General features: G+C 43.0%; 2 protein-coding genes and 1 long non-coding RNA gene across 4 annotated transcripts; 1 reads left to right on the top strand and 2 right to left on the bottom strand.

Moving 5' to 3' along the window:
- LOC124674725 (dihydrolipoyllysine-residue succinyltransferase component of 2-oxoglutarate dehydrogenase complex 1, mitochondrial-like) lies at window positions 1-4,002 on the top strand. 2 transcript variants are annotated; one of them, XM_047210771.1, is made up of 13 exons: window positions 1-76; window positions 902-959; window positions 1,043-1,082; window positions 1,240-1,307; window positions 1,398-1,472; window positions 1,568-1,623; window positions 1,720-1,764; window positions 1,872-2,138; window positions 2,238-2,332; window positions 2,919-3,009; window positions 3,092-3,202; window positions 3,292-3,486; window positions 3,582-4,002. In XM_047210771.1, the coding sequence occupies exons 1-13, from the start codon at window positions 32-34 to the stop codon at window positions 3,771-3,773; spliced, it is 1,338 nt and encodes a 445-aa protein (XP_047066727.1). In that variant the 5' UTR covers window positions 1-31; the 3' UTR covers window positions 3,774-4,002. The 2 variants fall into 2 exon arrangements, with proteins under 2 accessions (XP_047066727.1, XP_047066728.1); XM_047210772.1 differs by having other exon boundaries at window positions 4-76; window positions 1,243-1,307.
- Window positions 4,003-5,862: 1,860 nt separating this feature from the next.
- LOC124672085 lies at window positions 5,863-7,323 on the bottom strand. Its single transcript, XM_047208373.1, has one exon. The coding sequence runs from the start codon at window positions 7,321-7,323 to the stop codon at window positions 5,863-5,865; it is 1,461 nt and encodes a 486-aa protein (XP_047064329.1).
- A 4,567-nt stretch (window positions 7,324-11,890) lies between these two features.
- LOC124670495 lies at window positions 11,891-13,331 on the bottom strand. The gene is made up of 3 exons (XR_006992536.1): window positions 13,236-13,331; window positions 13,089-13,142; window positions 11,891-12,032 (listed from the first exon to the last, which is right to left on the bottom strand). It is a non-coding gene; the product is annotated as an uncharacterized LOC124670495 (long non-coding RNA).
- Between the last annotated feature and the right edge of the window lie 142 nt (window positions 13,332-13,473).

Here is a 13,473-nt window from a genome sequence, read left to right as displayed (position 1 = left end):
GCCCGCCGCCGCCGCCGCCGCCGACGGCGAAATGGCGTCCCGCATCGCCTCGCGCCTCCTCCGCCGCCACGGCCCCGTAAGCCCCCCTCCCTCCCTCCCCGTCCGTACTACTACCCCGGGACCGATTGATTCTCCGTGGGGCAGCGCGCGCGCGCGTGATTCCGCGATTTCGGGGGAAGGGGATTTAGGGTTTGCGAGGATGCCTGGCTCGGCGGTTCGGTCCGGTGGGTTACGATTCGCTTCGCTCGGCGTGTCTCCGCGCGCGGGCTGGTCTCCTCGGTTTGATTGGGGATCTCCGATTCGGGGTTTCGGCGGAGGATTGTTGTTCCGCATCGGGGGCCTAAGGCTGCGCCGCGCGCGCGGGGCGATTTGGTGCCTCTGGGTAGGTTCGCGTCCACGGATTAGGGTTCCAGGGCTGTTTCCCCCATTTCTACGGTCGAGTAGGATGCACCGGACGACGTGGAATCGGTGCCACGGCATTGGCGGCTAGCTGCGGCACCGTTGTTTGCCGTCTCTGGTTCTCGCAGGCAAGCAGGCACGAATTGCTTCTCCTGTGTGTCACCAGGGTATGCGACCAACAGACACCTTGGATGCCTGGAATGGCTGTTGGGCTGTGATGGGTTTTCTTCGTTCATGCTTCCTTTGCATTTTTCTTACCCTGGCCATGCCTGTTAAGTGCAGTATGTTTATGTTCTGCTATAAGAGATAGGGTGCATTTTCTAAGACACATATGGGCTCTCAGCTGCAATAATACTTATAACCAACTGCAATTATGCAGCAGCACATCATGTACTAGATATTATGTTGTATTCTGTACATGCCTTCACAGAGTATATACGACTGGCATCGATTGCTTCCTCATGTTATCTTCCCTTGCTCACCATTCCAATTTTACTTGCAGACACTGGGCCTCCTGAGGAGCTATACGCATGTCAGGAACTACAGCAGCCAGCTTTCAGGTTATTTTCCTCAACAACTGCTATTTGGATTTTGACCCACTGGTTTGCTACCAACATCTCTAATATCTTTGTACTCTCCACAGGTCTTATTCCAGCTGGTCCCCAGAGCTCAAAGCTGACAAGGTAGCTAGCAAACCATGTACTTAATTGTGTTCCGTGGAGGCGTGTATCTGTATCCTGCCTTCGTTGTTTATTCTTGTAACTCCAGACGTTATAAGTTGTTTTGATCGATCTGTTGATACATGCACTAATGACTGCTGTTTACTATTAAATTTGGTAGAAGGCACTATTACTTCCCAAATGCCTCTCCTTACCAACTATGGAGCAGGTCATTTGCATCAGACAGTGGTAATGAAAGCAGACTTCTAGGTTATGTTTCAGAACTGTAAAATTGCTCCTGGTGTTGCGGTAATTGAGTCTTGTTGTTTCTTCCTGTAGGAGAAAAGTTTGAAGCTGTTGTACCTTTCATGGGTGAATCTGTAACTGATGGAACTCTTGCTACCTTCTTAAAGAGTATGCTCTCTCTCTCTCTCTCTCTCTCTCTCTGGGTGTGGGTCTGCTGTGCTGTGTGAAGCTCATTCATATTCTCCTGTTAACTCTTCATACAGAACCTGGTGACAGAGTTGAGGCTGATGAGGCCATAGCCCAGATTGAAACTGATAAGGTATTACTCTCTCTTAATCACTTCTGATTCTCCTCTATATATATGTCAAAGTGAGTGCTTGTAGAATTAAACATACTTTTTCCTTCTGTATTCCAGGTCACCATTGATGTTTCTAGTCCTGAAGCTGGTGTTCTTGAAAAGGTGAATCATTTTTCTCTTTTCGACTTCCATTTGTTCTTGTTATCATGGTTTACCTTTTACTGGTAGTGTAGCAAAATGCTGATTTTGTTGATGCCATTGGTTTTCAGTATATTGCTAGCGAAGGGGATACTGTTACTCCAGGCACCATAGTTGCTATTGTATCAAAGTCTGAAGCACCGGCTGAAACCCATGTTGCCCCATCTGAGGAGGCGGCACCAAAAGAATCACCTCCAGCAAAAGTTGAAGAGAAATCACCAAAAGTAGAAGCGAAAGCACCGAAAGTTGAACCTCCGAAGAAGCAAGCACCAAAGCCAACTCCTTCAAAAACCTCCCCTACAGAACCACAGCTTCCTCCAAAAGAACGAGAGCGGCGGGTAAGTCTAATCTTCTACAGGATAAAGTTGCATAGGATTAGTTTTAGTGGAATCTCTTATGTTCTTTTACAATGATAAACACCTTAATGATAACTGCAGGTGCCTATGCCAAGGCTCAGGAAGCGCATTGCCAACCGTTTGAAGGATTCCCAGAACACATTTGCAATGCTGACCACATTCAATGAAGTTGACATGTAAGTGTATTAGTTACCTTTTTTTCTTTTCTATTTAAGATTAGTTTATGGTCTGCTACTTTTTGGTTTTGTCTTGTTTTTTATTTTTACCCTTATAGTATGCATGTTTCACTGTACAACTATTTGGACATGGGGAGCTGATCTAGCATAATTTGAGGACTTGAAGGATTTAACTACATTATTTTAGAGTGCATGTCACTATGTGATTGGTGCCATCCAACTGTAACAGTATGACAATACACATGTCAGTATATTGGATTATATATAATAGAGCTCACGGAAATTATTACTCCCTCCGATTCATATTAATTGACTTCAATATGGATGTATCTAGAACTAAAATGTGTCTAGATACATCCACATTAGAGTCAATTAATATGGACCGGAGGGAGTACTAGTATTCCTGAACAGAAAATCCACTTTTATTGTATATAATAATGCGATATCAGTTTGTGGTTCAGTATCTGCTCATCTTTCCTATTTTAATTAATCCTTTTGTTTTCACCATCAGGTGTTATTAAAATAACGTAGAGTTGTAGACTTCATTATCATGTATCACTTCCTTACTGTTGATATGATTCTGCAGGACCAATTTGATGAAGCTAAGGTCTGATTATAAAGATGAATTTGTCAAGAAGCATGGTGTGAAGTTGGGTCTGATGTCTTGCTTTGTCAAGGTACTGTCCAATGTTATGGATTGCCAAACTATTGCTTGCTAATTTTATTAGGTTATATGCTGATTCTGTTTGGCTTTTGCAGGCTGCTGTTTCTGGACTGCAGAACCAGCCAATCGTGAATGCTGTAATTGACGGCGATGACATCATATACAGAGACTATGTTGACGTTAGTGTTGCTGTTGGCACTTCCAAGGTAAATAATAACATACAGTTGTCAGCATGTTGAATATCTTATTTTTAGTACTTGATCTCACCTGGAATGCAAATCTCGTATTTTTTCAGGGTCTTGTGGTGCCGGTTATCCGAGATGCTGATACAATGAACTTTGCTGACATTGAGAAAGGGATAAACAACCTTGCAAAGAAGGCTACTGAGGGGGCACTGTCAATTGACGAGATGGCAGGAGGAACATTCACCATCTCCAATGGTGGCGTCTACGGAAGCCTTATTAGCACGCCTATCATCAACCCCCCGCAGGTACTGCTGCTTTTCTTTTCTGGTGCTCTCTATAAACTCCTGGATACATTTCACAGCAGATATTCATCCAAAGCACACTGCCCTGTCTATTGCAGTCAGCGATTCTCGGGATGCATTCCATTGTGCAACGCCCTGTGGTCGTGGATGGCAACATCCTAGCGAGGCCCATGATGTACCTTGCTCTGACATACGACCACAGGCTGATCGACGGCAGAGAGGCTGTCTACTTCCTGCGCCGCATCAAGGACTTGGTCGAAGACCCACGGAGGTTCCTCCTCGACATATAAACTCCATGGGCCGATCCTTGGCTGCTAAGTGCTTTGTGCTTGTCTGAAAATAATACTATGCAAATTTTTGACTGATACAAAGAGTCGCGTTCTGTGAAAGATGAGATTTGAGTTGAGGATCTGATAACGTCTTGTCCCGTTTTGTTCGGAGCTCCGGGATGTAGTTCCCTAAACAAATTTGCTTTAATTTTCAATGCAAGAGCAATAGATATGATGTCCTTTTGGTTAATGTTTCTCTTCTCTTGGATGTGGAAACCAGTCTGCCCCTGCCCATCCAGAATATATTGGAAGTGGATGGTTAAAGTGAGACGTGGCTGGTATGTATATAGCAGTCGTGTGCCTCCATTGACGCTCTTTGTGGGTACTTTTTGGACTCAGCCTGAGTATAGCTAGGCTTCACCTATTAGTTGCGTGCGCTACTGTTCGCTACGCTACTATTCTTGCGTCTTTTAGATTTGTGTGTTGCCAATGAGCGTTTTCGCTTCTAGTGATTTTAAGATACTCTCAAACTATTTTAGGCCATTCATTCTATTTGATCCCAGTAGTCTAGATTGAGGGTTCGGCTCCTCTACAGTTGCGGTGTTACTGTATAGATACGGTCCTCGTCCTTCTCATGTGATATTGATTGGAAAACAACGACGCAACGGCGCAACGCCATGGAAACCATAGACGCCGCAGAGCCACGGTGGTGGTCCACAGGATTCTCAGGCCGGCCCGGCCAACTTGTCGTGGGCAGCTCCGGAGGTGAAGCTCTCGCGCATAGCAGGGATGTCGCTAGAGGGGCTGCCGGCTGCGGAACAATTCTCAGTAGTAATTTAGCAATCCGTCAGCACCCAATTAAGGAAACGAAGTAGCTTCTTTTGCATCGAGACACAAATTTCCTCCACCGCTTCTAGGTAACCGGCTGTGGGTAGTTTATTCTCCATGCTACAGCTAACAACCATAGGGAGCTCGATCTTCACAAACTTGCAATGGCGATTGCTCCTGGGGAATCTTGTTGTGCGCATGCAGGCCAGTACTGCAGCTTCTCCACTAGGCTGGTGAGCTCCTAACCTAGGATGTAATAGTTACCCAAGAGTACTAAAATAAATATTATTAGCTTATAAAAGGAAATAGTGTTTATGGAAAGTACCAATTTATAATATGAAAAATATTGCCACATCTGGGAGCATGTGAAGATAAAAGGTAATGTAAAATCAGAGTAACTTCACTATACATGATGGAGCAAAATCATTGTTTGACCAAAAACATAAAAAACATATAAACTCCGTATATATTATGTGGTTATACTTTCTAATCTCTGGTTAAAATACCCGGCTATAGCCGATAGCCGCGAATTTTTTTGAAACTATGAAAGGCTATAGCCGGGCTATAGCGGGCTATAGCCGGGCTATAGCCATATAGCCGATTTGCTAAATAATGAAAAAATGGGCAACATATAGGCATATATATATATATCAATAATTCATAAATTAATAACATAATAACATCTTCACATAGGAGATACACATAATAAGTTCAGACATAGTTAAATACATAGTTTTATCCGAATATTACAACATCATTACGTAGTTTAGGACATAGTTATGCTTGCCGCTCGGCTTGGTGGCTATTTCGCTAAGCAAATGGACCGGTGGATTGAAATTTTTGATCCAAAATATTGGGCCCGTTGAGCAGGAAGTTAGCGACTATGCGGCTAAATTAAGGCTAAATAGCCTTAGCCGAGCTATTAGCGGCTATTTTTGTTTTAGCCTCTAAAGCCTCTAGCTATAGCCGCAGGCCTCGCGAAAGGCTATAGCCGGGCTATAGCCCAGCTATAGCCGGTTATTTTAAACAGAGTTTCTATTGTGAGAACATTTTCTTATCAGAATGCCAATATATGATTAAACGATAATTGTATCTTGAATACTAAAAGATGTTACATAAAACATGTAAGTACTTGCAACACGATGTATATGACACCTTTTGATACCTGCAACATTACACATTATAGCCCACGGCCACGTCCATTTGTCATGTATCAAGAAAATACAAGAGTTAAATTACACGAATTTTGAAACAAGTTAGATTACACGAATTTTGAAACAAGTTAGATTAACACTCCTCGCCGCTTCCTCCCTGGCAAGGCACTGCTGTCATGTCTATCCTGAGCTTGACTTGTAACAAAATAAGAAAATGAATTGTGGGGAGGCATCCTTGATTCCCATGAAACTAGAATGAAGTCTTGTTTTGGTCTAATGCTAGGATCTGCTACAAGTTCCCCAAATTTCACAATTGGTATTTCCTTGTTGATTGAAGCATCAATTTTATAGCGTGTCACGCTTAGTGGATGCAAAACATAGTCCGTTATATCCACTGAATGACCTTGATCTATAAGAAGGGTTGGCTCCACACCATATTTGTAGAGGTTTCTGTTAACCATTTTTATTCTCATGTCCAACATGCAACGCCAAAACTGAACATTGAGGTTGTTTCTCAACACGTCCGCGAACGTATTTGCTGAGACAAGTGAACCTTGTGTACTGTGCAACGCCTCCGTAAATTCATCAACTATTTGTAGTAGCCGTGGATGTTGCTCCGGGTCTGTGCTTCCGAATGCCAATGTCTTGAAAAGGTACCTCAGCTCGTCGTAAGTCAGAGCACTTAAGAAAATTGGTTTCACCGACCCAAATCGGGCTAACCTTGTAAGTCTACCTACGATTACGATCTTGCTTCCTGTGCTCATCCTCATGGAAAATGAGCAAAACTTTTTCCAATCATCATCACCTATATCAGAAGAAAACTCAATAATTATCAACATCATCCCAAACATGATCCTTCCCTGGTCAATCCTCATAAAGTTGTCTCCATTCAAGTGCAAAACAGTGGGGAAGCGTGAGCGAACCCTTTCGTCGCCACACGCATGAGCAACCAAAGTCTTCTTCCCAACTGCAGTGCCACCTATTATTGGAAGGATAGCCGGTGCACAATCACCAGGAGGGTTGTTTTGCTGCAACAAGAAGCTCAAGAGCCTTTGCTTCTCAGCGTGCCGGCTGAACATGAAGTTGTCGGTGTAGAGATATATGTCGTAAGGCCTACGAGACATGCGCTCGCATCCACCCAGAAGCACAACAAATTCTGCCATGTTATCCACAACAATTTCTAAGCTTTCCAAGGCACCGAGGTGCACCGCCTTCTTGTCATGCTTGTTAGTTGTTTTCCGAGAGCGCTTGAGGGGAATGGCTAAATGCGAGCTGCTAGGGGAGTCGTTGCTAACCTCGTTGAAGCCAATACGTTGGATGGTTTTGTACCTCAAGGTGTCCAACACGTGGTATCCTCTGTACATGGCCTCTGAGATCATCTTGAGCTGCATGATCATCCCAGTGTTGGTTATGTATTGCCCGTCTGCCTCCTCAATGATGGTGCTGACTCTTATCAGGAGGCTCTGCAACCTCTCCACCATCTTCTTCTCATCTGATTGCGCATGGCTGGAGGAGTGGTACTTTTTCATCAGAAAGGAGATGAACCGGCTCACAAGTTCACCTGTAACTGCAGACATGGCAACCTCCATGGCTAGTGAGAAGATGATTGATGAGGGAAGCTGTTGGTTGGTCTCTAGGATCAAATTAGCTGGACTTGCTGAACAAGTCTATAGGAAAAGTCTCCAGGTATGATTAAACCGTTGATTGCAACAAGTGGTTGGTTGACAAGGACTAGTCAACTGCTCAGGCGGCATGAATAAATTGACCAACATTATTAATAATTTGCACGAGGTATGTTCAAACTAATTAATTATCTTTCCAAAATGTATATTTAATTAGGGACTGTCTAACCATCGTCTAGAGGAAAATGTAATCGGGCTCAAGTCACCATTTTTTTCCTTCTAGTGATTCTCCATCCTGATCAGTCCCTCATTCCCGCAGATCAGTATGGACCTGTTCCCACTCAGTTCCGATCAATCTGGTTTTATTTTTCTGGTTTTTTTACAACTAAGCGCGACTAAAAAACCAAGGTTTTCGCGGCCCTAATAGTTTACACAAGAAATAAAACTGGCCTGGAAGAAATTATGGGCCTTATAGGCGATCTGCCAAAAAGAACATGGAATACGCCTGCACTTTTTCGGCCTCTTTCTGTGTCTGCTTCCATGTCAACATTCTTCTTCTTCCTTCCCACGCAAAGGCAACTCCATCCCAGCAATGAACGGTGCATAAAAAGAAAAAAAGATGAGGGGGACGGGAGATCAGATTAAAAAAGGAGGGAGAAAAATCCAGAAGAAAAAGGGATGCACGTTGGAGGGGAATGAGAACACCATGAGAACATCTACAACAACTTGAAAGAATTCACAGACCGTCAATCATCTGGATCTTCCTCAAGCAGAACACATATGCATGTACCCACCACACCACCTTCTACTTTGACACTGCCTCTTCTCTTCATTCATCTTGATCAAGTGTGTGGCCTTTTTTAATTGTCTTGATCTGCACAAAATGATTGATAGTTTTAGTTATTTATTGCATGAAAACTCCAATTAAGCTAACTACTCAAGAAAGAGCTAGGTACATGAACTGAAAATTACACTGCGCCTGAGATCACAAGCAAACTATAGACTTTAGCACATGAGTTTAAAACGTAAAAAGAAATCAAACAAAATTCTGTGCGTACATCTTGGTGTGCACGTCAAGTTTTGAGGTAAAACGATTTTTTGTGTCCTATTAAAAAAGATAAAGAAATGTTGTGAAGAGTTTTATTTTAGCACAAAAATTTATTCTTACACATCACACACCAACTATGGGTTTTTCGTGAAACGACTGTCTGAGCACATAGAATATCGAGATGTATGAGTGCATTTTTTATCGATCTTTTTTTCACTTAAACTCATTTAAAAAACAGGAGCATATGCTCCCAAGTGAAAAAAAAAACGCCTTGTCCGATTTGATGGGCATAATAACCACTACAAAGTAGCTAGGGCCCCCATCCCCACCCCCACCCCCCCACCCTTTTTAAGGGAATAATTCACAATAAAATAGTTTTTTTTATTTGGGAAGTGGATAACAAAGTAGCTAGATGAGTCTATGGGAGGAGTCAATGCACCGCCCACACACCAGATAGCCGAATTGGAAAACACAATTGGCCCACATGACCCAAAGATTCATTCACCCATCATTCCTTGTTCTTGACGCCTTCTTTCTTACTTTCTTCCGTTTCCTTCAGCTTCATGTCTTCCATGAACTGGCTCATAACGCTTTCATCCTTTCGGCCAAACACAGCAGCACGCAGAGCCCTGCTTCCCCAGCCCACGGCGTCATTGACAGCACTGTTGACCCATTTCATGCAGCATGGTACATGGATAGTTAGACAACACTCAAGCTCATTTTGCAATTGAAGCTAGTAGTTTGAAAAATTAAGGAAAGGCTTGACAAACCTGACAATCGACATGGGTTCCCGCACCTGCCTTACTCCTTGTCTGTATGCCTCATAACCTGCAACATAGTTGGCTCTCGCTGTCTCGCACGTTCATACACGGCTTGATCTCTTCCTGACATCGTACATGGAGCTAACCGTGTGATGAGTGCGTGACTGGTGGCGATTGGTGAGAATGGTGAACGATGGGTGATGAAGGGAGGCCGCCGCTGCATGAATTTATAGCCGGCCGGGGCTGCTTGACCAAAGGGAAGGAACCTAGCTGGTTCGTTCGTCTTGGTCATATTCTTTTGTTTCCGGCGGTGGTCGGTGGGTGGTTAAGCCCAGTTGGCCATGATCGACTAGATTACTTCCCAGAAAAATGAAACTGTGTACTCCAAAAAAAAGTGAAACTGACGGATTACTTCCCAACTGGCTCGGATGCGGGAGGGCACCGTAACTACTATAATCCTTAAAGATAATATATGTAACCAGTTTGTTTGTTGGTTCACTCCGTTTGGTCTTTCAGAGCCCAATCCTCAAGTGTCATCAAGTCTACACATGGCTAGTTCAGCCATCTGTCAAAAACCTATTGCACCGTCTGCACAATTCATGGCTCAGTCAGGCTTGTATTTGATGAGCAAACCTTATATTGCTCTCCGTACTCGCAAGCATGTAAAAATGAATACATATCTCATTCTGTGCAATGGTAAAAGTTCCAACTCATGTCTGTTGAGCTTTTGCTCTTAGTTAATTTGTTACAGTTCTCATTCGATTTACAAGTTGGATTTATTTCCTGTTCAAAACTAGAACTTGTCTTCCTACATGTAATTGCACTGTAGATTTGCTTCCTGTAATGAGTAGGGTCAGAGCTCCGCCATAGTTCACCCACGGTTGCTTCTGGTCCCTCTTCAGTACCCCGAGTTTCACTGCCCGGACCGAAACCAAACGTGGACACCGGCACGTTGCCCACGTTGACCTGAGCAGGGTTAAATGAACTCTGGTGGCCGGCCGACGCATCCACTACTGACCTTGCGGTCGGCGAGGACCTTGAGGCTGGTCTGCAGGCTGTCCATGATGTTTGTGCTGTCAACGCCAGCTATAAGGCTGTCAATTAGCATCTGCAACTCCCTCTGAGAGGCCTCGGCGATCTGCCGCAGCGGGCAGAGCCGCATGGCAGCACTGGAGAATGTCACGATGGAGAGTCAGTCAACGGGGTTGATCTTCAGTAGGGCGAACTGTACGGCGGTCTTCAGCTGCTTCATCATCTCGCGATCCATACTTCCGCCGACATCCACGACCGCCACCAGGTCCAGACCTGGCCGGCCAGTGTTGCAGTGGTGAGCTCCAGCATCACTACTTTTTAATACACCTCTCAAGTCGAGCCTTTTTGCTGCTCTTGATCACCAGCTGCACGCTCCGGGGTTCGATCAGCGCTGGCCTCATCCCTGTATGTCGCCATTGCACTGGTTCAGAAAGTGTCCTTAATTTTGCTGGTACCTCATTAATTAATAGCCATAGTTTTATTGTGGACTACTTGCCAGCTAAAGCGAAAAATTTCCCGTAAACTGATAACTTAATTGTATGTATAAATCAACAACAACATCAAATCCTTTTTCCCAAGAAAGTTGTGGTAGGCTATTGTATGTATGAAGCATCTGCAAATTAAAGCATAGGCTTTGATCGAGTTAATGGACCTGAATTTGAGGAAGCAATGACCGGTTCCTTATAATTGACATTGACATGCGCGATAATTATCTGCAAATTGAGCAAACACTTACGATAATGAACCTGAATATGCAGGATCAACAACAACCGCTTCTTCGCTGAAGTGGATGATGGAAAACTGTGCGTAGGAATCATCTTCAGATCAATTAACTGATAAAAAATTGTGATTGAGCTCCCATGCAGGTACACTGGCCGTCCAGTCCAGTTAACTGATTAAGCAGACACTTTTAGTTAATCAACCTAAATTCTAGCTATCATCTTGCAGTTCAAGCTGGTCAATGACCATAATCGACTCCGACTTCCTCATTTGTGAATTTGCAGTAGTACTGTAAAATTATATATTTTCTGTACTTAAAAAAACGCCTTTGTTAAACATACTAGCTACTCCCTGTGTCTTTTTTTTTTCTTAGACGTAATCCCATCTTGCACAAAAATTAAGCTGTGCAGAAAATTGCTAGTCCTTCACAGTGCAGCAGTGCTGGACTGTCTTACACTAACTAATTCCCTCCCTCGAATAGCTGAACTGACCCTCGCCGTATTAATGCAATGCTTGCAAATCTGCAAAAGATAACTGGAAGCTCCCTGGCGGGGCTGAATCGTGCCTAAGAAAGCGGACACAGGGACAAATTATACCTAAGAAAAAGGTACAGAGAGAGCAGCTCTTCCCTGCAGGGTTCTTCAGAAACGACCGTCAACTGAATGTCGTCAACATGGTGATCTCCTGCATGCTTATCAAACATGTATTCACCAACATGGTACCAGTTCGATGATTATCGCACCCAAACTATACATGTCTGACTTGACGGACATCCTACAATAAACAGATTTACCCGCTACACCCTCTGCCTTAAAATGACATTTCCCAACATTACAACATATAAACAATATATAAAAGGGTACATGTAGTATGGTCTTACAGATTTGTATCTTACATTGATGAGAAATGGTTTGTGCTCATGCTTTGTGAGTTTTCTGTTGCTCTTGATAGACCAAAATCAGTAATCTTTGGCATCATCTGATTATCATGTAGTATATTGGCAGGCTTTAGATCCATATGAAGAATACATTTTTCCATGTGTAGATAATGCAAACCAGCACATATTCCTTTAATTATCTGATAACGTTTTTTCCAGTCAAGTCCTCTTAATTCATCTGTGGAAGAAATAAGCAGTGATGCATGAAATCCACAATACATGGATTTAATTCGTGTGCCGTCACTTGAAAAATAAAAACAAACAAATAGATAATAAAGCAGAAAAATGAAGTTGTGCATGCACCACATGAAACAATAGCATACCAGTAATTTTTTTATCGGGACTTTCCGTTACTGATATATTCGAAACAGAGCAACCTTTCTCTTATCTCGACGACAATATATCCTTTGGATCCTGGATTTTTCATTGGTGTCTCCACTGTATGGGAACAGATTCGTGCCTCCATACGTGTCAATCTTCTGAGTGACCTTATTTCGATGCATTTAGCTACTTGCTGGTGGTATTCCCATGGGGTTTCCTCCATTGATTTACTCCATCTGTGCCTCCATCTTCTCAGTATCTGCATTTCAACAAATTTGACTAAGTGTGATGCATCAATATTTCCTAAAAACATTGTGTATATGCATACATCAATTAGTACACAAAACATTTAAATTCTGCGACAAAATCTGAACATATAATCGCAAGTAAAACATATCGCCCCAAGGAATCAACATCCTACCAACTAACATATTTTCCAGAGAGCTATACCCTCTGTATGAAATATGATATATTCAAACATTACAGCATAAAAAGTAAGTACATAAAGGGGTACATGTAGAATGATCTTGCAGATTTGTAACTTACGCTGATGAGAAATGGTTTGTGCTCACGGTCTGTGCGTTTTCTGTCAGTCTTGATAGAACAAAATCCATAATCTTCGGCACCATCTGATGATCTAGTAGTATATTGGCAGGCTTTAGATCCATATGAAGAAATACATTTTTCCATGTGTAAATAATGCGAACACGTGCATATTCCTTTAATTATCTGATAATCCCAGTCAAGTCCTCTGAATCCATCTGTGGAAGAAATAAGTAGTGGTGCATATTATCCCCAATAAACTGGTTTAGTTAGTGTGCCGTCAGTCCGTCACTTGAAAAAATAAAAGAGAAAAAACATATAATAAGCAGAAAATGAAGATCTGCGTGGACCAAATGGAACACTAGCGTACCAGTAATTTTTGTATCGAGGCTTCCATTACTGACATATTGTTCCATTCTTGTATCTACACATGGATTTGGAATCAAAGTTAGTTAGAGAAAGGGAATCTAATCAATAGCAACTGGATCATCAACAATGGCAAGAAGGAAGGTAATACCTACTTGAGAGTCGGCCCTGTACGCAGGTGGTCTGCAGATCGAGCACGAACCGGAAACTATGCAGATCTGAGATGCAGTTATGCGACCAAACCCTGCAGAAAGAAAAGGAGTTGCAAAACTTGTTTCAAGACCGATGGAAGCAGATAGAATTAGCTAGAGCTCAACTTGGCGTATAGCTGGAATCAAATCAATCAATGGGGAAAAGGTCAGAACAGAATACTAGCTAGACATGTTCAG

This window comes from Lolium rigidum, chromosome 7, assembly GCF_022539505.1.
Source record: "Lolium rigidum isolate FL_2022 chromosome 7, APGP_CSIRO_Lrig_0.1, whole genome shotgun sequence".
Lineage (NCBI taxonomy): Eukaryota > Viridiplantae > Streptophyta > Magnoliopsida > Poales > Poaceae > Lolium > Lolium rigidum.
This window is presented reverse-complemented; position numbering and strand designations above follow the sequence as displayed.

What these genes read in the sequence shown, in the direction of transcription:
- LOC124674725 (XM_047210771.1), top strand. Translation starts at nt 32, where the DNA reads ATGGCGTCCCGCATCGCCTCGCGCCTCCTCCGCCGCCACGGCCCC. An exon ending in ACATTCAATGAAGTTGACAT is followed by an intron (nt 2,333 to 2,918) that starts GTAAGTGTATTA and finishes ATGATTCTGCAG; the next exon opens with GACCAATTTGATGAAGCTAA. An exon ending in TGATGTCTTGCTTTGTCAAG is followed by an intron (nt 3,010 to 3,091) that starts GTACTGTCCAAT and finishes TGGCTTTTGCAG; the next exon opens with GCTGCTGTTTCTGGACTGCA.
- LOC124672085 (XM_047208373.1), bottom strand. Translation starts at nt 7,323, where the DNA reads ATGGAGGTTGCCATGTCTGCAGTTACAGGTGAACTTGTGAGCCGGTTC.